The sequence below is a fragment of the Camelus bactrianus genome, chromosome 23 (assembly GCF_048773025.1).
Source record: "Camelus bactrianus isolate YW-2024 breed Bactrian camel chromosome 23, ASM4877302v1, whole genome shotgun sequence".
Classification (NCBI taxonomy): domain Eukaryota; kingdom Metazoa; phylum Chordata; class Mammalia; order Artiodactyla; family Camelidae; genus Camelus; species Camelus bactrianus.
Window position 1 is genome coordinate 3,374,347 of NC_133561.1, and position 24,768 is coordinate 3,399,114.

A 24,768-nucleotide genomic window follows, 5' to 3' on the forward strand; every position below is an offset into this window, starting at 1 on the left:
CATGATTTCCTCTGCTTTCAAAAAGGAAAAGGCGCAGAAAGAGAATGATTAAAGAAAGGCAACCTCACCTTTGGATTTCTTCATCTTTATGTATTTATCATAAGTAACAATTTAAATATCCTTTGAGGTCAATATTTTCTGGTTCAGTGGGAAAGTACAGGAAAAAATTAATCTATTCATGCATAATAGGAGACAGCAGAGACTGGTGTGTCTTATTTGTAGCAAATTTTATTTTCAAATAACCATAAAAGGTATGCAGTTACTCTTCAGATTAATGTATACAGGATCATGCAAGGTGTAAACATGGCATTCCAAAGGAAAGTTGTTCCCGACAATTTCAGTAGGTGAGGAAAAAGCACACAGAGATGCACCAGGGACTTCCTATGTGTGGCTGAGACCTGGGTCTTCATTCTCGCCTGCTTTTTGTCATTTCAGCACATGATAAATGCAGTGCAAGGAAGCAAAAATTAATAATCCGAGGGAAGAAAACCTTGTCAATGTGATGCACGGTGAAGGAGGGTTTACTGTGTCAATATTCACAAAGGAATGTTGAAAGCAGGGAGTGATATTAGATAAAAATATCTAGTTTGCAACACTGTTAAAAAGAGTTAGTTGTAGTGATTCTACTGCTACTTACGTCATATTTATAGGCTTTCCTGTGAGTGCCATGCACGGTTCTGATTTTTTTTTTTTTTTTTTTTTTTTTTTTTTTGCTATGGGGACTGATCAAATGAAATGGAAATCTTTCCAGAGGGCATTCAAAATATCAAAATAACATATTAACTTAGAGTTATAATTTATTTTGAACATATGGTAGACGGTAATATTATTCTAAAAAATGGTTTGTGGGCAGAATAGGTATTATAAAAATATTTTAAAATCCACAGCACACTGGAAAGAAAATCACTTCCTATTTTTGACATTGACTGCAACACAAAGGTGTGCAGCTTTACATCAGAGGGTTTTTATTTAGTTGAATATCCAAGTCGGTTCCTAATTACTAAATGTATAAAATAGATCCAAAAGGCCAATCCAGAGTCTACCTATCGATACGCATGGTTTCAAAGAAAACACAATGCCACTTCTGCAACTTGGACTAAGTCCCAGTGTCCTCATCTAACCCCGGTGTCGAGCGATCATTAAATGTAAAAGGTTCTAAATCCCCTCGAGAGGACGCAAACTCTCCACAGGTAAAGCTGGCTTGGTTTGCAACATAGTTGAAAATTAAATAGCAAAACTCCACACAGAATCAGTTGTTTACATTGATCTTTATAACATTATCCCTAGAATGTTAAGGGATTATTATCCCTTAAGACCCTAGAATGACATAACTCCAAGTTTCCATTCCAGAATTTCCCACTTCGAATGCTTCTCCCCATGACACCCTTGTAAGCACACTGCAGCCGAAAATGAGATGTTATTTATATATGTGGCTTAGAAAACGCTCCAAGTCCAAAAAAAAAAAAAAAACCAACAAAGGTTATTGTAAAATAACGTGCAGTAGGTTCTACAAGGATTTGTTAAATAAAACTGTCTACTTTGTAGGTGATGAAAAAATCACCGAGGTTTTAAAAGTGTTTGCTTTGGGTCCTTTACTACGGAATTTTGTCCTTATCTGAGGTATTAAAAAACCTACCCACTCTGTAAAGTCGCAACTCACCAAAGCTGACAGACGCTCTCAGTGACGCTTTTTTTATTTTTTCCCCCAAGATCGATTTGCAAGCAGTTGGGCTATTCCAGGCCTCAGGGAAGCAGAAGCTATGAAAATGTAGTGCCCTGCTCCCAACTGAGAAGCCCACGTGGTTCTCCTCCAGGTCAAGGCTCAGTGCCAGCTTCGGGAACTCCGGCCACCATGCTGTCCATCACAGAAAAGCACCGCGGACCTTCGAGTATCAGCATCCTGGGCTTTGTTGCTCTTCTCGCTCACCTAATGAGCGCTCCTTTCTTTGACACTTTAAAAATGTGCCTGTTTCAAATTTGTCTCATTTTTTTCAGATGTCTAATTTCAGTCATGTTCTTTCCCTCTTTGGTCTCTTCCCACATTTCACATACCAGACAAATATTTAAAGGTCTGTAAAACCAGGCGAGGTTCCAAAATATTTCTAAACGAAGCTGCCGTAGGTGACAGTGCAGGGAAGGAAGGCAGAGCTGTAGGACAAGGACTGGAATGAACGGGCTGGAAATGTATTGGAAAATCTATTTAAGTTGCTACAGTCATGGAGGAAGTTTCAATGAGGCATAAACATTCAAGTTACTGACAAAACCAACATGTTTCATGAACACTCAAAATAGTCTGTCATGGTGTATTGCTTTTTTTTTTTATTAGAAAGTTGCTGTCTATTTTTTAAGTTCTTTTTCCTTTTTTAGAATTCAGGAAGTGAAAGCACTGATGAAAACATTCAAAATTCTGCGAATACATGTCAGTGAAATATTTAATGTCTATCATTCATAAAAGTTACATCATTTACATAGGGTTCATTTGTATATAATAAAAATTTCATCATACTGAAAAATTTTCTGGAAAGTTATGTTAATTTGTTTAACATATGCTTTGGATACACAGCTAAATATGAATAGTTTAAAAATTCTTTCTTCAAATATTCCCTTTAACAGTTAAAAAACCTCATTCCTAAATACTTGTTTTTCCTCCCACTCACTCATTTGTTTGTCATGTCATATGTAATTTGAACTATGTAAAGACTGAGTCTTGTCATAGTTCAGAATATATTTGTATACTTTCAATAAATTTGCTCATTGCATAGTGAACATGTAAACTTAGAGAGGATCTATAAATTTTACCCTAATCATCTAAAAAAGTGAAATTTTACATGACAGCTTATTCTGAGGTTTATTTTTGTTGTAATTTGGGTTTTCTTTGCACTTTTTACATTTTTAGTCCATGTGTCAATTGAATACAACAAATAAAAAGCATGAGAAGTTAAAAACCAAGTAAATAATTTTATCCTAGACTACCAGAATTTAACCTCATTCTATCCTTTGAATTTTTTCCTAAGTGTAAGTTGGAAATGTGCTGCCTCTTAAGACAGTGTTCAAAATTAATTTCAACAGTGTGTGTTTAACATAAAGTTAACTATATTTGCATCAAATAAAATGTTTATTAAGGAAAGCTATTTATCATACAAGAAACAGCAAAGATAAGTCATCATACAGAGATGTACACTGGGAGTGACAGATGTCAAAGTGCATGCAGAGGTTTCTGTTTAAAAAGGAAGTAATAAACAATAATACTCAAATTACTGGGGTTTGATCCCTATGCTCTTAAATGAGTGACAGCTTTTCTTTGAATTTACAATTGGAAAATGCCATTAGCAGACAGGACTAGTACACATTAGCAAGCAGGTGAAATGGATGTTTTTGGACTTTATTTTACAGTTATTGTGCTTGACAAATGTGTGGGATTTTTTTTTAATAATAATTTTCTTCAAATATGGGGTGGGCATATTACTGCCTGGTTAATCTGGTTTATACATGGTTTCTCTAATTTTGTTTAAAACCACATAATTTTAAGCCTCCATTTGTGTTAGACACCATAAAGAACAGAAGTTTTGTTAACATTCAGTAAATGACATTTAAGTCTCTCTCTCTCTCTCTCTCTCTTTCACTCTCTGTCTCTCTGTCTTTTTTTTTTTTTTGGCTCAATAGATTTTTTAAATGTATGATTATCATAACCTAATATTGTCTTTGTCTTCACTGCAGTGGATTTCCGATCAAACTTTTCCCCTTCTTTTAATACTTTAGGGAATTTTCAAACGTCGGGATGTTTGGCTGTAATGCCCCAAGATTTGTTCTCCCTGAAAAAAATCATAGTGACAATTTATTAACTACAGAGCAACTTGGCTTTTAGGGGTCTGCAATTTCTATTTAGATTTACAAATATCCATTTGTGCTCAATAGACCTAACATTAAACTTAATCATATTTAAGATTTCTTCCCATGCAATTACTTTATCTGCTAATTATCTTTTTTTTAATTCTAAAAATTGGACTGAGTCAAATCAGTGGGGCATTACTTTTATTGCAGGAAAATATATTTAAACGTAATTCACAGTTGAATTACATTGCATTGCAATGGTGTATAACTTAAAATGAATCAGAAGTTTGGAAATCTAAACACTATTTGTATGCTTGCATATTTAAAACTTTTCTGCATTACCACTTTAGTACCTTTTGCAAATAGGTATTAGAAATACACTAGTACAGTTAAGCTGTAAATAAAACTGATGGGAAATAAAACTCCTTAGATTCAAAATGGTTTATTCACACAAATTTAATAGGATATATCACAATTGATTGGTCCATAAATATTTAGGGGAAATAGTTTCTATACAATGCATTTATCAATAAACAAAGAAACATGGACAATTCTGCTAGACCACTTACTGTACTATAAACACGAAGCTCAAGATATAAGAGTATTGAATTTCTCAACTATATTGGAAAGAGTGCACAGCTGCTTTCTATGACACGTTTGTCCTCTCTAACAGGTACACCATAAAAAGAGTTTCAGAAATAAGAGGTAAACCAGTACAAAACTAGTGAGGTGTCAAAAGGGCTTAAAACAGTTAATTTAACAAACAACACATATATCCTGATTTTTCACAAACTTACTTCCAAGTTATATCATAAGGCACGTAGGAGAACTGAGTTATAATCAGTCTACTTAATAAAGTAGATCTATAGTACCATATATTGTTCTGTCAAAGAACAAAATTTATAAGTATCAATATTTTACCTGTAAAAGTGTATTAATAAGATCTCAGCCTTACCAAGGTTGTTTGGTCTGGTTAGTGGTAAATGCCCAAAATGTAATAGAAATATGAAAAGTCAAGATTTAAGCTCCACAGAAGATGATAACCACACTTGCTAAATATATAATGGCAAACACACCTTTCTTCTGTTACAGTGTTAACTTATCTTCCATCATCTTTTTTTTTTTTTAAAAATAAGCTACTTTCTGTGCTAATTTTCTAAAGACCCTGAGCAAAAGTTACAATAATGCACTTTAATGTGGGCAGTGAACCTCAATATGTAACCACACATTTATACAGCCAGAAGGACACCTTTAAAATCTATTAAATAGCCACTTCGACCGCCAGAGGAGATTTAAGGGGTCCAAAAAGTGGGGAATATGTGCAAAGTTATTCTTAACAATCCACTAAAGCAAGACATTTATCTTGACTTCTTTTTTATTTTTTATTTTTTTAGGAAATCCACAATCTAATTGGTATTTAACTACAACAGAAGCGTATACATGAACATTCACCACTGCCCAGACCGTTAAGATTTTAGCTTCAATTAAAAGGAAAAAAAAAAATGCTACTGTAAACTAGGAAACATATTCAGATCCGCATCCACGAGGCTTCTGAGTTTATCTAAGTTTAAAACTAATAAGTTCAAATCTCTGATGTCAGAAAAGGGTTTTTTTTTCCTGACAAATATATCAACCTGTGTCAAAGTAAAAGGAAGCAAAACAAAACCAAAATAAAATGTTCACTGTTAGTGTTAGTCTAAGTTCTTTTGAACATTATTCATATGGAATGCCAGGTACAATGTCATGGTACAGCGGAAGCCAATTAAGAGCTATTAATTACACTATACTGATTTTTTAACTTCTTAAAAAATTATATTTTGCTTATTTCCATTTTCCCTGGGGAAAAAAAAAATTTAGAAAGAATGGTTTTGTAACTATCACTTTTAGCTTGAGAAGGTTAAAGGTGTAGAATTTCAAATTCTATTTGGAATTTTCATGGATACACGAGTTTTAAGTATTTTTCAGATGTTGAAAAGCAAATAATTAAAAATGTTTTGTTGAGATGTACATCTGTAAGAGAAAAAAAAATCATATTCCTGGAATAGATTTCCCACCTAATTAGTATTTAGATTTGCTACAGTTAATATTTTTGTTTAGTCATATTCCTCATTTGTAACAAAAAGAAGTGATCAACACATTTTTTTCAGTTTTAAAATTTTAAAAAAGCAATGTGAAGGTTTCCAAATTCCGTCAGTTCACATACAATTGCAAGATCTGAAAAAATAACTTTAATTAATTTTTGGATTCTTTATCAACCTAATTATTTAACTGCAAACATGACTTTTTTTGCCCATCGTAATACCACTCTTTTTTTCTTTTTTCCTTTGAGATTCTGGAAATAAGTAACATACAATTTTAAGAGGCACTTATTAGATTCCAAAACTCCCCTTACCGACTGAAAGATCTAATTAAATTTAAAAGGAAAAAAATCCAAATACACTTTGTAGACACCTCCCCCCCCAAAAAAAAACACTTCGTAAAGGAGACAATACTGTAAACTCATTCGCCAAGTGGCTGCAGACGCTACACACCAAGCTTGTTGTTTTTATTTCCCAAATATCTTGTGGGTTAGGGGAAAAAAAAATAGTCTCGTAAATAATAAAATAATTCGAATAATAATAAAAAGAAGAGGAAGAATTTAAAAAAAAAAAAAACCAATGTTAGAAAAGGTTCGTTAAGGTAGTTTGTGAGGGGCTTCCGGATTCGTGGCTGTCCATGTTAGAGGTCACGGCTGTCACTACAGTGATAGTGGGATTGGTCAGGTCTGTTAAAGTGGTCGCAGTGCCGGGTGGACTGAGAGCGCCGCTGTCTGCTGAGGGCGGGGCGGGCAGCGAAGGGCCATCGGCTTTATCAACACCCCCGTTCTCCTGCCGCAAAAGGTTCCTTCTGAATTTGGCTCGTGCGTTTTGGAACCAAACCTGCAAACCAATCCCAATGTATTTCTTTACCGATGTTTATTTTTAGACTTCTTTCTCGCTCTTTCTTTTTTTTTTTTTTTTTTTTTTTTTTCTTTTTGGGATATAAGTTTCTCTTTTTAAATATAATTATTTGCTTGGGAGAGACGTGCTTTTTTTTTTTTTTTTTTTTGCTTTCTTTTAAAACAGGAATTTCAGTACTACTACGGGGAGCCTGTCACCTGCACGTAGGCTCCCCTCCCCCAACATTAGTAAGTGCCACTGGGGGCCACAGATGTCTATGTGGAGATACCATGGAAAAACGAAGGCGCAGAGAGAACGAGGGGAAAATACAGCCTGATTCCTCAGCTGCTGTCTTTTGAGAATGAGGACCAGCGAGGTCCTGGAAAGTTTCACAAAGTAAGAGTCACTCACGTGAAATGAACATCACTGAAACAGACTTCATGCTATTCTGGAGTCTGACACGTGGCAAGTACTCCTTGCAAAGGAAATACCTCCAGGGCCACAGACTCCAAGCAACCTGAGACTGACTGGTGGGCGGAGTTTAAAATGCCTGCTGTTTGTCGCCGGGAAGTGACCCACAGCAACCCGCTACCATTTCGTTAGTTGGGCATTCTTACCACGGTGAGTTTAGGAAAGGCATCGGACAGCAGATCTCACTCCCAGCATTTAGTTGCTAAATGGGGTTTGTTAAAATAGAAAAATACTGGCTCCAGTTGGTTGCCGAGACCCTGACCCTACTTGTGGCTTTTCAGGAGTTGAGGGAAAGGGTCGACTTGAATTTGAAACCTCATAATACGCAGTGAGGCTGCCAAGAGTTGGTGAAGTCAGACAGCACCGGAGGGTCCCCCCCACCCCCACCCAAGTCTTTGCACTGAGCCTAACGCGAACGGAAGTCTGCAAAGCCACAGCTCGCGCAGACAACGTCCCCTGCGTTTGCAGAGCAGTGAGAGGAGCTGAGCTGGCTTTGATGGACCCAAAGCCTCCCATCTGTCGGGAGAATGTGGCTGCATTTTAAAGGACCCTGGGTCTCTCTTTGGGCACTCTCCGGGAAGCCCCTGCAAAGTCTCAGGACGCTCTCTAGGGAGGTCACTAAGGGAAAGCAGCGAGAAGCAGTGCAGGAAGTATCTGCAGCACTCCAGACCGGGAGAACTGTTTTCACAGCAAGGGGAGGTGAATGAACGCACAGCTGACAATGGAGGTTTCTTACCTGCAGAACTCTCTTGGTCAGGCCTGTTTTCTGAGCAAGCTGCTTGAGGTCCTTGGCATCAGGGTTGTGGTTGATGGCAAAGTAGGATTTCATGGTCCGCAGCTGGTGGTGCTTGAAGGAGGTGCGCATGCGCTTGGTCTTCTGCGAGGGCGGGTAAGGCTGCTGATCCCGGTCCAGGTGGTCCGCCTCGTTCTCGTTACAACCTGTTGCAGTGACAGTGGACAAACAAGCGCTCAGTGGAAAGTCCTGCGTTAGCTGAAAGGATGGCAGGTGGCACAATGATGCTCTGACAAGACAGAAACTAGGGGAAATGCTGTCGACCCAGTTGTGAGCGGGATCCGGACAAAAGAAAGAAGTTAATTGCCAAAGTCCATCAAGCTAGTCTGTTAATGTGGACATAACCCAAATTTACCTAGTAGAAGAGTACTAGATAAATCCTCTCTTTTGCTTAATGGTTGCTAGAAAAACTTGAAAAAATGAAATAACCTGTAAGTGTCAAAGTGAGAGAAATCTCAAGAATAGGAAAAAAAAACTTTTCTAATATATTTATGGATATCAGCACATCACCCCTCCATATACACAGTTTTGAGAGACTCCACATTTTGTCCTTATTTGTGAAATGAGATATCCTCTCTGAAAGTATTGCTTTTTTGTCTTGTGGGGTATGCAAACAAGTAATTTCAGCTTTCTCTCAAATCTGAAAGTTGCAGAGAGAGACACTCCTGCCCCTCAAAGGAAGAGTGTAAGTCAGTTCCAGTTTTTAGCTTTTTCTGCTATTCCTGGAATCTTTTCCATCAGGAAAAAGTTAAAAAGTGGCTGCAGGAGGGAGAAAAGTTACAAAACAAAAAATTTGCAGGAGTCTTATGTAACCATAAGAATATTACTTTTAAGGGCTTTTAGCTATAACTGGTTCCCATAGGGCTAACCAGGGTGAAAACCATTTTCCCTTGAGTTATTTTAATACTTATTTCTGAAAGAGAAGGAGCCCAGACTTGTCTTCACTCGGTTCGTGCCCGAGCACTCCCCGCAGCTCACAGCTCAGAGGCACTGCGTCCAGGCTCAGATCTTGGCCCTTTCTGCTCTGGCGGGGGTGTGGGCTGTGCCCCAGACTGGGGGGCCAGGAGGAGGGTGGCATCTCCACCCCCACTGTGCAGCCCCCTTAGCACTGAAGGCCAAACAACCCAGCCTTTGAAGCCAGCCTGAAAGTCATTGTCCCCAGGATGTGGAGATGTGCATTTGAAAGGTCACCTCCAGTAACCTACTGGCTCTGCATAGGAAATATGATTACAAAATGAAACTGTTTTGCTAAATATTTACTGATTCAGCCAACTTCACAACTTAAAGGGCATGGCAATTTTGTCCTGTAAAATCTTACTTCAGATGTTTATCTGATGTACATTCAGTCTGCTCATCTTGCATTTTAGTGCATTGTAATGGAATATCTAAAATCAACCTGATGGGTCCCTGGGGGAGGGGTGGAGAAACTTGGATCTCAAAGAAAGTGAGCCATCCCTTACTATTAGCTCTTCCCTTTTGCTTGATAAAATATTATTTGCCTGCTATGCTCTGGTTAGAATTACTTTTTAAAAACCCTTGCAGGGGGAAGGGTATGGCTCAAGAGGTAGAGCGTGTGCTTAGCATGCACGAGGTCCTGGGTTCAATCCCCAGCACCTCCTCTAAAAAATAAATAAATAAACCTAATTACCTCCCCCTGCCAAAAAAAAACAAAAAACAAAAAACAAAAAAACCTCGCAGTAAATCAGTATATATACAGAAAAACAGTAGTTTTATAGTCCTCAACAGGAGGTCAGCTGCATCACAAAAATCCACTTAACAAGAAATTCTCCCTAATAACAAGACTAGGCACAAACTAATGTCTCCTTTGTTTATATTTCCATAAATTCCGCAAGGAGGGCACCCTTGGCCAAAGAGCAGGTTCATTAAGGGGAAGACTATATCCTGTTCACCGCTGGGTCCCCTAAGCCAGAAACAGGGCCAGGAGCTCAACAAACATTCAATCAAGATTTTGAATCTTTGTTCATCCATAAAATCATGAGCGACTATTAATGCAAAATCAAATAAACTTCAAATGGAATGCAAGAGAGAGAGATGCATCCAAATGTTGAACAAAGCCTTCTTAAACTCCACCAGAAAGGGTGACGGGTACCCAGAAGTAGGAGAGAGAATATGCTTTACATTTTATGTTCTTGCATCCCCGTGGAGAGATGTCAAGTTCAAATATTCTACAGAATTGCACTCTCATAGCCTCAAATGGATGAAATGGCATCTTATGACCTACTATAAAACTGTACTTATCTCCAGTAAACTGAGCTGCATCTCACAACCAGATTATAGATGGAGCCACACCAAAACAGTCAAAGAGGCACACCTGAGTCACTGGAGTCTTCTTCAAATAAGATTTCAGTCCTATCACAGCTGCATAACATGTAACCCTTCCTGAACTGTATATTAAATCTAATGTTACACTTGAGGTAAAAGATTTAATTGGGTACTGAAAAATGCCCTTAGCCATCCCCCTACAACAAGTTAATATTTCTTAAGAAATGAGCGTGATTCCTAACTTCACTATATACTCATTAGTCTTTAAAATGAAGTTTATGGAAAGTAATTATAGGGAGTTTTGGTAAATTTGCTTTTCTGAATATGCATTCTATATCCATTATAGATGTTTCTATATTTCATTATAGATGAAAAACTCAGCAGAGAATTTCAGCTTATGGGACTGGTTTTTACATAGAATACAATTCAGTGTGTACAAAGATTGTTAGGACTTTATTAAACGGATATTAAGATAAACAGATAAACCATGCAATCAGTTATATGAGGCAACTTGATAGAGCAATCTGTATCGTCTGCAGAGTAACTGAGTGTGTTATCCTAAATTACTTATGTTTAACTACAAATGCATTATGTAAACTTGCAAGTGACTGTGGTTCCCCAGAGTCTACTTTTAAAGGTGTAGGGTTTTCCCCAAAAATTATGAGACAAAATGACAAACTGCCTTAAACAGACACCTGTAAGTACACATCTGGCATTATAAAGTTAATGAGAAAAATATGAAAATGAATATATGTATGTATATGCATGACTGGGACACCGTGCTGCACACAAGAAATCGACACATTGTAACTGACAGCACTTCAATAAAAAATAAATAAATAAAGTTAATGAGAAGATCTAAGTATCTTATTCTCTGGTCACTTGTGAAGTGGTCCCCTACACTGAAGTGAGTTTCTGTTCTGAAGCTGTGTAACCTTCTGAGAACTGATCCCTGAGAGACCACTAGGGGTCAGTGCCAGGCTAATTTAACAACTACCAGGAGCTTTTGAAGTTTGGAAGCGAAGAAAAGAACCTGAGGGAAATTTTGAGAAGCGGCAAAAATTCAGGTTCTCAATCAGTGCTAAATTACCCAGACAAGAGCTGCCTGTCCTGGACGAAACCTTTTCACCTTGCAGGGCTTTGCTTCAATACCGCATTCCAAATAAACTTTCCATTTCTCTTTCTAAAATATCTGCCTAAAATCTCTGCACAAAGAGAGAGAAGCTAAATTAGGAATATTCTCATTTAAAGGCATGTGCCTTATATCAAGCGCTAACTGATCTTTGCCAAGTTTTACATCTCCGGAACTCTGAATCACAAACATATTTTGTGTACACGTTTTTGAAAATACGTCCATGTGTAAGTTATATTTGTTTCATATCGTTATTCTTTTCTGAGACTAGTTTACGTTTAAGCAGAGACAGCAATCGAAGATCCAGAGAAAGTTAAAATAGGGAGCTAAACCTGTGGGTCCATTTTCTTCTCTGCCCTTTAACATGTTTTTAATTTACTGAAACATTTCCTTGGCGAGTTTTCTAACAGCAAGTTGGTATTTGATTCATAAACTCTTTTTAGATGGCGGGTTGATTTCTGGTCAGGCATCTCTAACCCAGTTTCTCTAGATTATTTTCACCTGATGTTAAAGAAATATATGCTATTTACTCATATCTCTGGGCAAAAGTCCAGAGAGGATAGAGTGGCCGTTAGCTAAGAGACCCCGGCTCTGCAGTGGTGACGTGCGAACTCCCTGAGGGGAGGGAGGCCTTGGCAACTTTTCCCTCCTTGACGAACAAGGGCCTTGTAGCAGCAGTAATTTACAAACTAAAGATCTAAGTGGAAAGAGATTTTCATTCTTTTTAAGAAATAAATTTGTACTCTCTATTTCTCCTCGGAGAAGCAGGAATAGCAGCATTTTATTGTCCTTCAGTCTCCTCAGATCTTTCTAACATAAAGTAAGATCCAAGGTGAAACCAAATTTAACTAATTAGGTTAAACAAACAAGCATAAAACTCGGCTTGCGGCGTTTGGCTAGAAGTCTCCCCACACTTCTGGACCTTCCTGGGCTGAGGGCCTCTCTGCAAGGACTGGCTGTTTTCTCTCTCTCTCTCTCTCTCTAATTAGGGCCTTGGTGAGTGGCAGAGATTCCAATGCCATCTTCTATTAATGAAGAACAATTAGTGCCCTGCCCGGCCTGCCCCGGGGACCACGCATCAAAGGAGCCCAAGTAAGCACACTGGGAAACGTGGCCCTGAACCAGAGCCCCTGCCAAGGCACAGCAGGGGTGAGTGCAAGGCCCCGACCCCGGGCGGGGGGTTGGCAAAACCGGGGGATGCGCCTGCCGGGTGACACAAACCCATCCGGGTGGGGTCTGCAGCCAGCCAGCGGCCCTCTTCCTCTGTCTAGTGACCGGGGCATGAACTCCCTCGGACAAGTGCAGGGTCCTCACTCTCCCTAGGTCCCCATCCATGGAGTCTTTTCTGTGAAATTGGCTGGAGAACCCAGGAGGGAGCTGAGGGGAGGGCTGGGCTGAGCTGCTCAGCCTGCGGGGCTCCCCTGGAAGCTGTGGGCTCCCAGGTGAACCCTGAGTTCCAGATCATTCACAGTGGCTGTGTGACCTTGAGCACATCATTTATCTGGCAGGACAGGGTTCCTTTACCATTGGGCAACAGCAGGCTGGGTCCCCACATCAGATACTTGGGGTCCAGAGGGAAAAACAGGCAAGATCGATGCTCTGGGACTCCCACCTTTGGCTGGTATCTGGGTGCTCCAAGTAACAGAGTGGGGTTGTCGCCATGAGGTCCCTAAGGTTCTTTCCAGCAGAAGGGACTCCTCTAGCCTGAGCCTCCTGCCTGCTGAGATGCCAGCCTGGGTTGGACAGGAAGTCAGAGCCAGGAAACCAGTCCTTAGGTTTCTGAAAAGTCAGCCCAGGGCATTCTGAAACCTCCTTTCCCAGTGGGTAGGACTCCTAAAAAGAGTTTCCATCCTGCTTGGAGTTAGACTGTGGTCCTCAGGGTCTGTCACCATCCTCACCTGACGGGTGGCTGGTGGGAGCAGGCTGCCCCCAGTGGGAGATCGGTGAGTGAGAGATTGACAAGTGATAGGTGCGCCCCTCAAAGCAAGGAAGAAAGCATGCTCTCGCCTGCTGCCTGCATTTTGTTTTTAATTAAGAGAGAAGGCTGGCAGGGGACAGCCTGGGACACCACTAAGCCTCTCGGAGGCCCTGACCTGGAGGCTCTCCCAGTCTTCTGGGCGGTCTGGGAGTTGGGAGGGTTTATCACACAGGGGATGAGTTGGCTGGACCAGTCCCCTGACCCATGGCACGGGCAGGCCAGCTCAGCCGTGGAGAGTGACTCCCGCCCCGCGAACTGCTTTCGCCAAGATCAGGGATTTGGTTTTTCAACACTCTTGCCAACTGTTCCCCTGATTAACTCTGGGCTGGTGACCACAGCCTCTGCCCCCTCTAGACAGACTGGGGTTGGGCTCTGAAGATTTCTTTTCTTTTCTTTTTTCTTCCGTATTTAGGAAAACCTCCTTCAGGATCTATAATTTGGCCTCCACACAGGAATTGCCCTGGGGCTATTTTGCTCCAACTGAGAGCCAGAAACTAATGGGCTCATTAACTAACAGGCAGCAAGGAGTTGGCGCTGCCTGTTTGGGGGAAGTCACTGCAGCCCATGGTTATGAATGTGTTTTTTGCCACAAACTAAAGAAAGGTCTTTCTCCTTCTCCCTCACCCTCCCTCCTCCACCTCTTCACTCCTCTCTCTTTCCACTCTCCATCTTTCCTTATTTCTGAGTGAAAGGGAGTGAGAAAGGGGACATGCTAAGGAACACACCCTCTTGCAGCCAGGTCTTGGACAGGGAAGGAGCTGGATGGACTTCCCCCGGGCAGAGAAGGTGGGGGCTGTGGGGCGGGGAGCGATGTGTGCCCACCTGAGTTGTAATTGACGATGTCCACTCCCAGCGCTGGGCTCTTCCGCTTCCGGGGCCGCCCCTTCTGCACGGTGCCAGTGCCGTTGAAGTAAGGCAGGGCCAAGCCGCCGCTCTTGGCCGCCAGCTCAGTGTAGCTCAGCTGTGGGGGGTACTCCCCTTGCAAGAGGGTCTCGAAGTGGGCGCGGCAGTACACCAGGCTGTCCTTCATGCCAAAATGGTCACCCGTGGTCAGGGTCTTGTTGCAGGTGGAGCAGGTGAAACAGCTCAAGTGGTAGACGGAGTCTCGGGCGCGCATTACCATCTCGGAGGCGGAGATGCCAAGGTGGCAGCGGGCACATCTCTGCACAGAGAACCTTCTGGAAGGAAACAGTCGAGTCAGAGCGTTGGTGGAGGCAAAGACAACTGGGTCTTGGTCAGCAGTGGCCCAAGTCTGAGACCTGGGAGGGATCCGGGAGGGGGAGACCTGTGCCCACTTGGACATCAATTTGATTTGCCTATTGACCTGCTCTGGTGAACAAGACAAAGAACCCTTACATTAAAATCAGAAGACGCAGGGAACTGATCCTCAACTTTCTTCTCTGTAAATTTTCAAAAGCAACCCCCCCCATAAAACTCTGCCCTGGCTAACTCACTATACTATGTTAAAAATATTACATTGCGATGCCAAGTGAAAACGTTACCTCGATTACGGAGCATACAAACGAAGGGTGCTGTAATTATTTATGGAAGTGTGAGTGTGCCTGAAAGCATTCGGACGGACAGAGCCTTGGCAGGGGGCAGTTTTGCAGAGGAAAGCACGTTCATTTTTTTAACCACTTCTCTGTCTGCGGCGGAGAGCGGAGCTGGGTCACCTGCACGTAGCTCCCGTTCCCAATCCAGAAACAGAACTGGGAAGAACTAACAAACACGCGGCCACCGAGTTTGCTGTCCGGCGTCTGGCGTGTGGCGCGGGCAGGTTCTAACCAGCGGCAAGGGCAAATCTGAAGAGTGGCCTGGGCTTCGGCAACGGGAATTATTCCTTTCATGGTCATTTACTCGATTTCCCACCACCCTCGCGAAAACCTGACAACCAGTTGCTGGTGCCCTGGCCACCGGTTCAGTTCCAAGGCACCGGCCTTGCCCAGTTCGTAGTAAACGGAAAACAAAACCGCTTTAGTCTCGGTGGACGCAGACGTGTTCATTTACCCTCGCGCGATTTCCCCAATTCCCTCAGCTGAGCTGCCAAGGGCCGCCAGTGAAGGACAGTCACTGATCCTTGCTCTAGACCTGGGGTGCGCCCTCCCCGCCCATCCTCACCGCGCATCTCGGGGCGGGGGCTGCAGCTTGAAGGCTTACGCGGTGGACTTCCCCGGTCTGGGGACTGGCAACCGTACCACCCAAGGGGCAAGGGGCAGGGAACAGGGAGGGGACTCGGGGGCTTGGGCAGGTGGCCCCACCAAGTGTGCCATAAGTGGTAAGGATGGAAATACCTGTAGTAATCCTCCTTGCAGTAAATGCTACCGTCCTTGGCGAAGCAGGTGAGCTCGGACTCGAGGGCCAGCTTACATTCACAGCACTTCAGGCACCTCAGGTGCCACTGCTTGTCCACCGCCAGCAGGTAGTACCTGTCGGCGATCTTGCCCCCGCAGCCGGCGCACAGAGCGGGCTTCTCCGGGCTCAGCGGGGGCATGCCCTGCAAGGAAGCACGCGCACGGTCAGCGGGGCGCGGGGCCGCCCCACGCGGGTCCCCCCAGCGTAGCGCGGGTCCTCTGCACCGGCGAGCATCGCAAGATCAGGGCCACTGCGCAAAGGCAAACGTCCGGGGAACGTTGGCTGTTATTCCCTCTTCGACTCTCACCCTCTCTGCCGCATCTGCCTGAACCCGGCATTCATGTCCTCCTGGGACTTAACCTAAAGACAGGCCGGCCACCTCCAGCCTTTTTAAAAAGGCTAGGAGCTCATAGGTTAGAGTTTGGTGGATGTTCCCGAATTCGAATAATTAAAAGCTAAAAATCGTGGCTTTCAACGCACACGAAATAAAAACAACGGAGATTGTTACTGGAGAGTGGAAAGGAGATCTGAACAAGCATGTATTGTTTTAAAATAAACGCTATTACATTTCTATTTCTCTAAATTCTTACAAGCAACGTTGAAATTGAAAGGAGAGGTTTTTACACTTGTATTCATAATTCGGTCAACATTGTTTTGATCGGGTTGTATTGGGCAGATCTTGCTAGTTTCAGGGATATTGGCCCTTTTCCTGGTAAGTGTGTGCAGTGCCTGTTCCCGGGGACAGTCCGTTGTCACGATCCCCTCCGCATGGTCCCTCTTTCCCTGACATCGCTATAGGCAGGAGATCTTTGTCCTGAAAATCTGTTTAATGCCCAAATTAAGCTTCCCTCCTGCGTCGCCACGAGGCACGAGGATGGGGAAACTTCCCCGTAACAAGCGCAGCCCCGCGGTGAAATTCAGGTTTGGATTACTGCTTTTTGTTTTTAAACAGTATAGCCACAAAAGAGGGGGGGGGCTTAACCGCTGGACATTTCCCTCAGGACTAGCTGGAATGGGTTGGACTTCCCCCACGGAACTCTGGCGGGCCTGGAAAAGTAAAGTCTCCCCCTGTGATCGGACTGGGCCTCCGCACTGAATTCGTGTTGCAAACGTAGAAGCGCCCACCGACTCGCTACTTGTGGACGCAAGACACCGCTGACCCGCCCGGGGCCGCCTGCCGGGTTAGTTTGAACTACGGTTCCCGGGCGATGCCTGAGGATCTACTCGGCTCTGTTTGGCAGAAATCATTTCCGGAGACCTTTGCAGTTTCCCCCCTCCGGCTCGTTAAGTGGGAAAGGCAAGCACATAGATTATTAATTGGTTTTCTTTATTAAACAGGCATGATTTTTGTTCTTATGAATAGTAGTAACAGAGGTGGTCGATGACAGCGTTTAGGGTTAGAAAGTTCTCGCGCTTGGGGTGGGTGCCCCGCTTCTCCGGGTTTTCTATTAGATTGCCCTGCACGCTACAGCCACCCGGCCCGGGAGCTGAGCGCGGTCCTGTCTCACTCAGGGGCCGAGCCAGGCGGTCGGAGACCCGGGAAATTGCGATGTTTGGAGGTTCTGCGTCCCGAGCGTCCGGAGAACTGGAGGGAGCCCCATCGGTCCTAGTCGGCTCCAAAGGTCCGGCCACCAGACCCAGAGACTAGAGGCACCGGGCTTCAGCCCGGCCCAGACGCTCGGCCTCGCGCCGGGAGGCCACTGCCCGCACCCAGCTCGCCCTCGGGCTGCAGATCCTCGGCGGGGAGGCGCCGGGAGCCCAGCCGGCCCGGAGACCGAAGCCTGAGGTCTGCAGAAGAGGATGTCCGCATCCTCCCGCGCCGGGCTCTCCCTGCTTTCCCGGGACCAGCTGCGGCAGAGGATAGCGAGCTCGGGGTATCAGCAGTGCAGACAATTCAAGGCAGAAAGGGGCCGTTTCTTACCTCGCAGACTGGCAGACGGGAGATAACCCACCCGCCCGTCTGGAGCGGACGCCCCTACGACCCGCCATCCTCGCTCGGCCGGCCCGGGAGGCTCGCCTCGGCTTCCCAGCGCGCGCGCGGGCGCCCGGCCACCGCCGCCGCGGGCCCTTCCTTACCGCGTCGCGGCCGTTGAGCTGGGCGCCTTTGGCCAGGCGGGCCTCGGTCTTGGATCTGCGCTCCATCTCCTCCATGATGCCTTGGATGTGGCCTCCGGAGATCCCGTGGAAGAGCATGGCTGGTGGGCGGAAAGGACACGAGTTGTCTTCTGCTCGGCACCCCACTATTTCCATATACACACGCCCGGGGCTCTCAGCTCATCCGAGGGAAGGAGCAGAAGGGACCGAGAGGCTGCACGATGCGGGAGTGCGGAGACGCTCGGGGACAGAGGGGGAGACGGAGAGAGGGAAGAAGAAAGGCAGACGGAGTGGAAACTGGTCTGCTCGGAAAAGAAAAAAGGAAGAAGGGGGGGAGAAGCCCCAGCGGCTCCCTGAAGGAGATGTGCAGAAAACAAACAAGCACTGGCGGAGGGGAAAGGAGGCGAAGGCAAATCTTACTGCTCTGAGAGATCGAGTTACTAATGAGAAACAACTGCCGCGGGGGGAGGAAAACAAAATCTGGTGAAGAAAGAAAATAGTTTTGAACACAAAGAAAGAAAAAGAAGTGCTATTTTCAGCGGTCCCTGCTTGCTTGCAAGTTCCCAGTGCCTGTAGGTTGGGTCGGGGACTGCTCCTGCCGGAGCTGTGTCCAATTTGTTAAGAGACTAAAGCCAGCCCATTTTTGATAATTTAGTAGGAGGAGTTCTCTCCCTGGAGCTGCCACGGATTTTTATTCAGACAACAAAGACCTGTCATACTCCTCTCAACCCCCTGGTGATGGGCCAGCGGGGACAAACATGGGGGGGAGGGGGAAGGCAGGAGGAGGGGGCATTTACTTCCCCCCAACACACACACACACACACACACACACACACACACACACACACACACACACACACACACACACACAAACATCCTTCCAAGAGTTCCCAGCAATCACGTTTTAAAGGGGAAAAAGGAGCCCTTATTGTCCACGCCCTGGCGCAGGAGGCAGAGGGCCGGCCTGTTTGGTCCAAGTTCAAGATCAGATCCTGGCTCAAGTCGGACAGAAGGTCAGCTCCAAACTTTAGGTCTCCTCCTTGTGGACTTTCTGGTCCCCAGCTGATGGGGACCCCAAATAAGTACATATTTGGGGACAGATATTTCTTTCCTCCCCACCACCGCTGTCTCAACTCACTTTTTAAAAGCAGAGTGGCTTCACCTCCTCCTAGGGCCCCCGACTCTCCCAGGGGCTGAAGCCACCTCCAAAGTGAAAAGGAGCTAGAAGAGCCTATTATTTCTAGAGTTTCCTTTTGGCCAAAAGATTTTCTTTGAAAAATTAGAGGCCAGGACATGGGCTTGGAGACGTGAACCATGACCAAGGAGCGATGTATTCTCTTACCCAGTTCAGGTTTGAAGGGAAACGGCTGGCGATTCCACTGCCCCATAGAAAACTTGTCAATGTGGACAGTGACTCGGAGACACCCACGAGCTGGGCGCCGCCCCCGCGGGACCGGGCGCGCGCCCCACGCCCCGGCTGGACAAGGGACTTGTAAAGCTGGACGCACTGCACACTTGGGAGGATGTGAAGGGGGCTCCTCGCCGTGGAGGAGGGGAAGGTGCGAGCTGACAAGCAGAATGGCAGCCCTGAGCCTCACAAGAGGAGGGGTTGTTCGCTCTCCCTCTGTTCCCATTAGCCTGGGCCCCTCCTTGGCCCTATTAAAAAGTGGCCACAATACTCTGATATTGTCGATTCATTCAAACCACCTGAAGCCCCCTGGGGACCCGAAGCGGGGAGCAGCGGCAGGAACCCACCCAGCTTTAAGCAGAGAGAGGAGGAAGCTCGAGGCTGCGCTCCGTTCGGTACACCCCCCACCCCCACCCCATCCTGCCTGTTTCCCACCGCGCCCTGGTGGCTGGCTCTACCAGAACCACCGGCTTCTATCCGGATGGTCCTGGACACCTCGAGGAGGTCCCTCGTGGCAGGCTCGCTTCCCCTCGGGAGGAGCTCGACATGGAACAGTGTTCAAATCTAGAGAGATGAAGGGAGAGAGGGAGGGAAGGAAGGAAGGAACCAGAGAGGGAAGGAAGGAAGTAGCCTGGAAGGGAAGGAAGGAGGAGAGGAAGGAAAGAAGGTAGAGAAAGCATGGGGTGGAAGAGGGAGTAGAAAGAAGGAAGGAGACAAGAATGGTGCAGCCTGACTTCCTGCTTCAGAGCATCCCTTCTGAAGCTGCTGGAGTGACCTCTGCCATGAAACCCAAAACACCACTGCTTCCTTCCCCCTTGCTCTTTTATCAGGGTCAAAAACAATGTTATTTGCAGACTGGTCGCTGTTATGGTCCTCCGGGTGCCAGAATACAGCTCATAAAATACAATTTCACACAAAAATGAAGCCAATCAAGTGAAGTAAGCTGGAGATCTCCCCCCTCACTTTGGCAGCTCTACTGGACAGCAGGGCTGCTATTTACTGTAAGTAATGTAATTAGCCCCTTTGGATGGAAATCAATGAGCTTTTCAAACCCACGTGCACAAACGCAGGGGCTGGGGGCAGCAGCTCTTTCAGAGACAGCAGGTCCTCTCACAAAGGGGCAGACTGCCTTCCCACAAGACGGTGACTGGGACCCGAGGAGGTGGGGAGGAGGAGGAGAAGGAGGAGAAAGAGGAGGGGTCTCTGAGAAGAACATCAGTCAATTAACCCAAGGATGCTCAAAGGAAAAAGTAAATATGGGACCTCAATCCAGGGACCTGCTTTGTCTAGTTTCCAGGCTAACTTCTCCCCGCTCCTCCTCATGGGGATGTCTGGAGTTGGGTTTGGCTGTTGTAGGATTTGGGTCCTGCTCGGCAAAACCAACAAAGAACCTAAGAACACCACCGCCTCCTTGCAAGGGATGAAACTTTGGAGACTTCCTTAAGTGAAAGTTTAACTAACAACTCCAGGGAAAAGCCAGAACTTTGTGAAGAGTCTCCAGCGAAGCCAGGCACAGACGCCCTCCCACTCTTCCTTCCTTCCTCTGTCTACTGCACACATATTCGTTAATCACGAATCAGACACAGGCAGGTCAGAAGACCTCGCGCCATCAGCTTCCAGGTTGGAGCCCAGCTATCCCTGCTTTTTCTTATAAAACTCGGGTTATAAGATGCAGCACCGGGTGGGATTTGCTATTTCCCATAAAGAAGTGAACTGCCAGGATTCTTCCTTCTCAGCCAATGCAGGAAGTTTGCAGAGAGCTAGGGGGTGGGACAGGGGGCCGCTGGAGTTTGGGAGGTCCTTGTTAGTTCTGCAGAAATCGGAAATCGCTCCGCATCGGTCCAGCCTCTTACAGTTCCGGAAAAAAGGAAGCCCATAGGGAGGTCTGGGTAGGGGGGATACTCCAAGAATTGGGGGTGTGACCTGGGACGTCCTAACCTTTTTGTCTTGCAGCCTCTGGGAGGTTGCGTGAGTGCCCCCACCCCCACTCCTTCACTCTCAAAGGACGGTAAGCACTTTAAGGAGAGCGTCTTTGTGGCTCTGCCTTCTTCCGTGTCTCAAGAGGAGGGGCTAGGGCCCCGGCCCGCGGAATAGCCCTTGAGGGCTCGGTAAACGTTAGAGTGCTGGCTTGCTCAGTTTCTGGGGCTGAGCCGCCGCATCTCTCAACGGGACAGGTGCAGGGACCTCCCCGCCCGCGGCCTGGAGTGAGAGCTCCGGTCCCTCGTCTAAACACAAAGCTCTGTTTGGAGCAATGCGGCAGAACTCTGGCCAGAGGCTGCCCCCCCTCACGACTGAGCGCACTTCATCCACTCTTTTTTCTGCTCCGCCAGCCACCCAGCCGGTTACTGTTGCCGCTTTGGAAAAAAGCAGGCGGCTTGGACCCCGGGGGCAGAGAGCAGGGATCGAAGGTCAGGGTCCCGGAATCTCCACGAGGGCGGCAGCCTTGTCCCGGACTCCGGCTCTCGAGAGGGGATAAGAGGGAAGTAAAGGGAATGCATAGCTTTACCAAGGTGCAGAGGAAGCTTTCGTGTCCGGAGAGGAAAACCCGGCTCTCTTGAGAACGTTGGCGATTCAAGGGCTCTTTAGAGGATTTTGGAGGCCACGATCCTGTGTCCTGAATCTGCCCTTAAAAGGGCAGATGGCACCTCTCCTCCCTAGTAAGCTGGTTGAAGAGCCTCCTCGGTCTGAAAGGCGCAGCTCTTGAAGCGGTGTCCAGCTTTTGGCACCGTCCTGAGCACCCCAGGGCCCTGTAGAGTCGGCGCCTTCCTAGGGGTGGGAACCGCTCGCCCAGCCCTGGATGCCGGGGGTTCTGCGCTGGGCGGGAGGCGAGAAGACGACCGGAGGCGCGCCAGCCTTTCTCTTTCCTGCGCGCCGGGGCACAGGAAAACTCTGCATGCGAACCTTCTCCCACCACCCAGGGTGACAGGTCCGGACTGGCGCCGCCGCGAGGGCTCACCTCGGATTCAGTCTTTCTAGGAGGGCCTCCCTCCAGACCAGATGGGAGCGGGCCGAGCGGCGCTGGGACGCGGGAGCAATATCGCACCGAGAGGCAGGCCCGCGGCCGCGCCGCTGCGCACCTTGGCCGGGAGCTGGTTTCGCGCGGCGGGCGCAACCTGCCCTGCCCGGGGTGCGCTCTGTGCCCAGGAACCCCCTTCGCCCCGCAAGGCCTCCGGCCCTCTTCGTGCAGTGCTCCCTTCAAACCGCTTCCTCCACCGCCCTCGAGCTCTTCTCCAAGGGACTGCTGCCCAGTCGCCAACACCGCGCTTCTGAAATCTGAAGCCCTTTTACCTGTGTTTTGCTGGGCGGCGGGCACGCAACCGCCGCAGGAATAAAGGGAGACGTCCCGCCCCGCGTCCGCGGAGATCGCCCGCAGAAACGGCTGCGGGACTTCAGCTTGAACAGAAAAAGGGGGTGAAGGTAGTTTCCAGTTAAGGCCTACACGGGTGAGAAACGGTGTCTTCCCGACCCCCGGCCCCATCGCTTCCAGTGAGGAGACACCTCCAGCAGCTCCGCGAAGGACCCGGAGCGCATCCCCGGCGCCGCCGGCAAATCGCGGCTCAGTGGCACCTAGACCTCCGCCCCCAGCACCTCCACCCTGAGAAACTCAGACATTCGAGAGAAGTGCAAGAGGAGGGAAACCGCAGGTTTCAGGAATCCTGAAGGAGACCGTGTATTTCAGAGCCAAGGAAGCAGTTTAATTGCTAAGACAAGCGCAAACCCGTCTTCCTTCTACCCAACGAAGGCGTGCACACGCGTGTGCGCACACTCACACACACGATATATGTACTGGCTTAAGAAAAAAAGCAAGAGAAAGAGCCTGGCACGGAACTCACCTGCCTCTAGGGTGGTGCCGTTCAGCATTCTGACAGAGGGAGTTGATCACGCTGTGATGGTGGCTGCACCGCAGAGAAATCAACCCATCAGCTCAGAGGTGCGGCCCCGGGCCCCGAGCGCCTCCCACCACCCGGGGGAAGCGTCCCAGCCGCTCCTCCCTCCGAGGCCACGGGTACCGAGCGGCCTAGAAGGAAGCCCGGCAGCCTCCGGTTGGTGCCCGAGACGCTCCTGGGCGCCCGGCGGTCAGGAGCACACCCAGGGTAGAAAACCGCTCCGACTAGACAAACCCCATTGGTACCTTGAGGTCCGGAAGTTCCCCTCAAGAACCTGGTCCCCGGCGAGGGAGGGCGGGAGGCCAGAGGTGCGGGCGGGTCCCAGGTCTTGCCAAGGAGTCCTCTGCTAATCCAAATAAATAAATAAACCGGTGGATCGTTCTCTCTCTCTCTCTCTATCTCTATCTCTCTCTCTCTCTCTCTCTCTCTCTCTCTCTCTCTCTCTCTCTCTCTCTCTCTCTCTCTCTCTCCGCCTCCCTCTCTCTCTCTCTCCCTCCCTCTCTCTCTCCCTCTCTCTCTCAGTCTCTCTCTCTCTCTCTCCCCACCCCCCACCTCTGTCGGAATTGACCCGAATCCCTCACCTCTGACCGGCAGCTCCCTCCACCTGTCTTTTATTTTCTGTTTATATATGCTTCCAGATCGGGAGGGGGAGGAGGAAGGGTTGGGCAGAGGGCACAGACGCGGACCGATGCCGGGAGACAAGCTCTGAGGCTGCGTTCAGCCCTTCCAGCCTTTCAGTAATCAGGGGAGGTGTTAATGGAGGACTCGGCCGTAAGGGAACCTCATAAAGCCGTGAGCATCTTGAGCCTTGGGCGCAGCGGGAGAGCTGGAGTCCCGCGGCGTGCCCTGGGCTCCCAGGGCCCCAACCGGCCTTGGCCTTCCCGGTGTTCGTACCTCAAAGATGCTGCTGCCAGCTGGTGCCTGCATAGACGGTGAACAGGCGGCAGCTCCTGCGGGGAGCTGGGCTAAGCCATTGACTGCTCCCTCGCCACATCTCCGCCTTTCCCTCCCGGTCCTCCCTCCCACCTCGGCGTTCCCGGGCTGGGCGCCAGGAACCCAGCACTTTGAGGTGCGTTCTGCGCTCGAGAGTGGCGTTCTCGGCCGGGTCAGCGCGAGGACCCGAGGTATCTTTGCAGCCCGGCTCCGGCTAGGAAGTGGGAATGGCCATCCATCCGGGAGAGAACCAACTCAAACCCTCGGAGACGAACGTTCGCGGGGACACAGACTCCACACCCGGGACTGGGCGGGCGCCGGGTTACCTGGGCTCAGCTTCCCGAGGGGCTGCGCTGCCCCAGCAGCCCCGGGCGCAGTCAGGCCTCGGTGAAGGGGAGGAAGAACCAGGAAGCCTGGCCCCTGGCCAATTATTTACCCGCTCCCCCAGCCAGTGCGCCCCTCGCAGTCGGGGTGGGGGCGGGGGACTCCTGGGAGGCTCCTGCGCGGATGGGGAAGGGGTGTGAGCAGCGAGACTGACCTCTCCAGCGCGCGGGTCCGTGCGGTGCTGCCGCCCTCCCTACCTGCCCCTTCCCCGGGCCACAGCAGAAGCTCCTCTACAGGGCGTGGGCCGAGCGCACAGGGGGCCCGGGAGCCGCCGGGGACCCGTCCCCGGGTAGGGGCTCGTGGG

At 47.8% G+C, this 24,768-nt stretch overlaps 1 protein-coding gene across 3 annotated transcripts; it reads right to left on the reverse strand.

Annotated features, from left to right (window-relative positions):
• Positions 1-226: 226 nt before the first annotated feature.
• Positions 227-23,121, reverse strand: LHX9 (LIM homeobox 9). Of its 3 annotated transcripts, XM_045517629.2 has the most exons (6): positions 23,094-23,121; positions 17,835-17,953; positions 15,698-15,900; positions 14,229-14,584; positions 7,957-8,159; positions 4,270-6,749 (listed from the first exon to the last, which is right to left on the reverse strand). In XM_045517629.2, exons 1-6 carry the CDS (start codon positions 23,119-23,121, stop codon positions 6,492-6,494), a joined length of 1,167 nt encoding a protein of 388 aa, XP_045373585.1. In that variant the 3' UTR covers positions 4,270-6,491. The 3 variants fall into 3 exon arrangements, with proteins under 3 accessions (XP_010954582.1, XP_045373585.1, XP_010954579.1); XM_010956280.3 differs by lacking the exons at positions 4,270-6,749; positions 23,094-23,121 and adding an exon at positions 227-3,812 and having other exon boundaries at positions 17,835-18,449; XM_010956277.3 differs by lacking the exon at positions 23,094-23,121 and having other exon boundaries at positions 17,835-18,449.
• Positions 23,122-24,768: the final 1,647 nt, after the last annotated feature.

Excerpts from the sequence above, each read along its gene's own strand:
- LHX9 (XM_010956277.3), bottom strand. The coding sequence starts at position 18,008 with ATGGAAATAGTGGGGTGCCGAGCAGAAGACAACTCGTGTCCTTTCCGC. Across the intron at positions 15,901-17,834 it reads AGCTCAACGGCCGCGACGCG|GGCATGCCCCCGCTGAGCCC; the intron begins GTAAGGAAGGGC and ends GCTTCCTTGCAG. Across the intron at positions 6,750-7,956 it reads TGACCAAGAGAGTTCTGCAG|GTTTGGTTCCAAAACGCACG; the intron begins GTAAGAAACCTC and ends ATTGGTTTGCAG.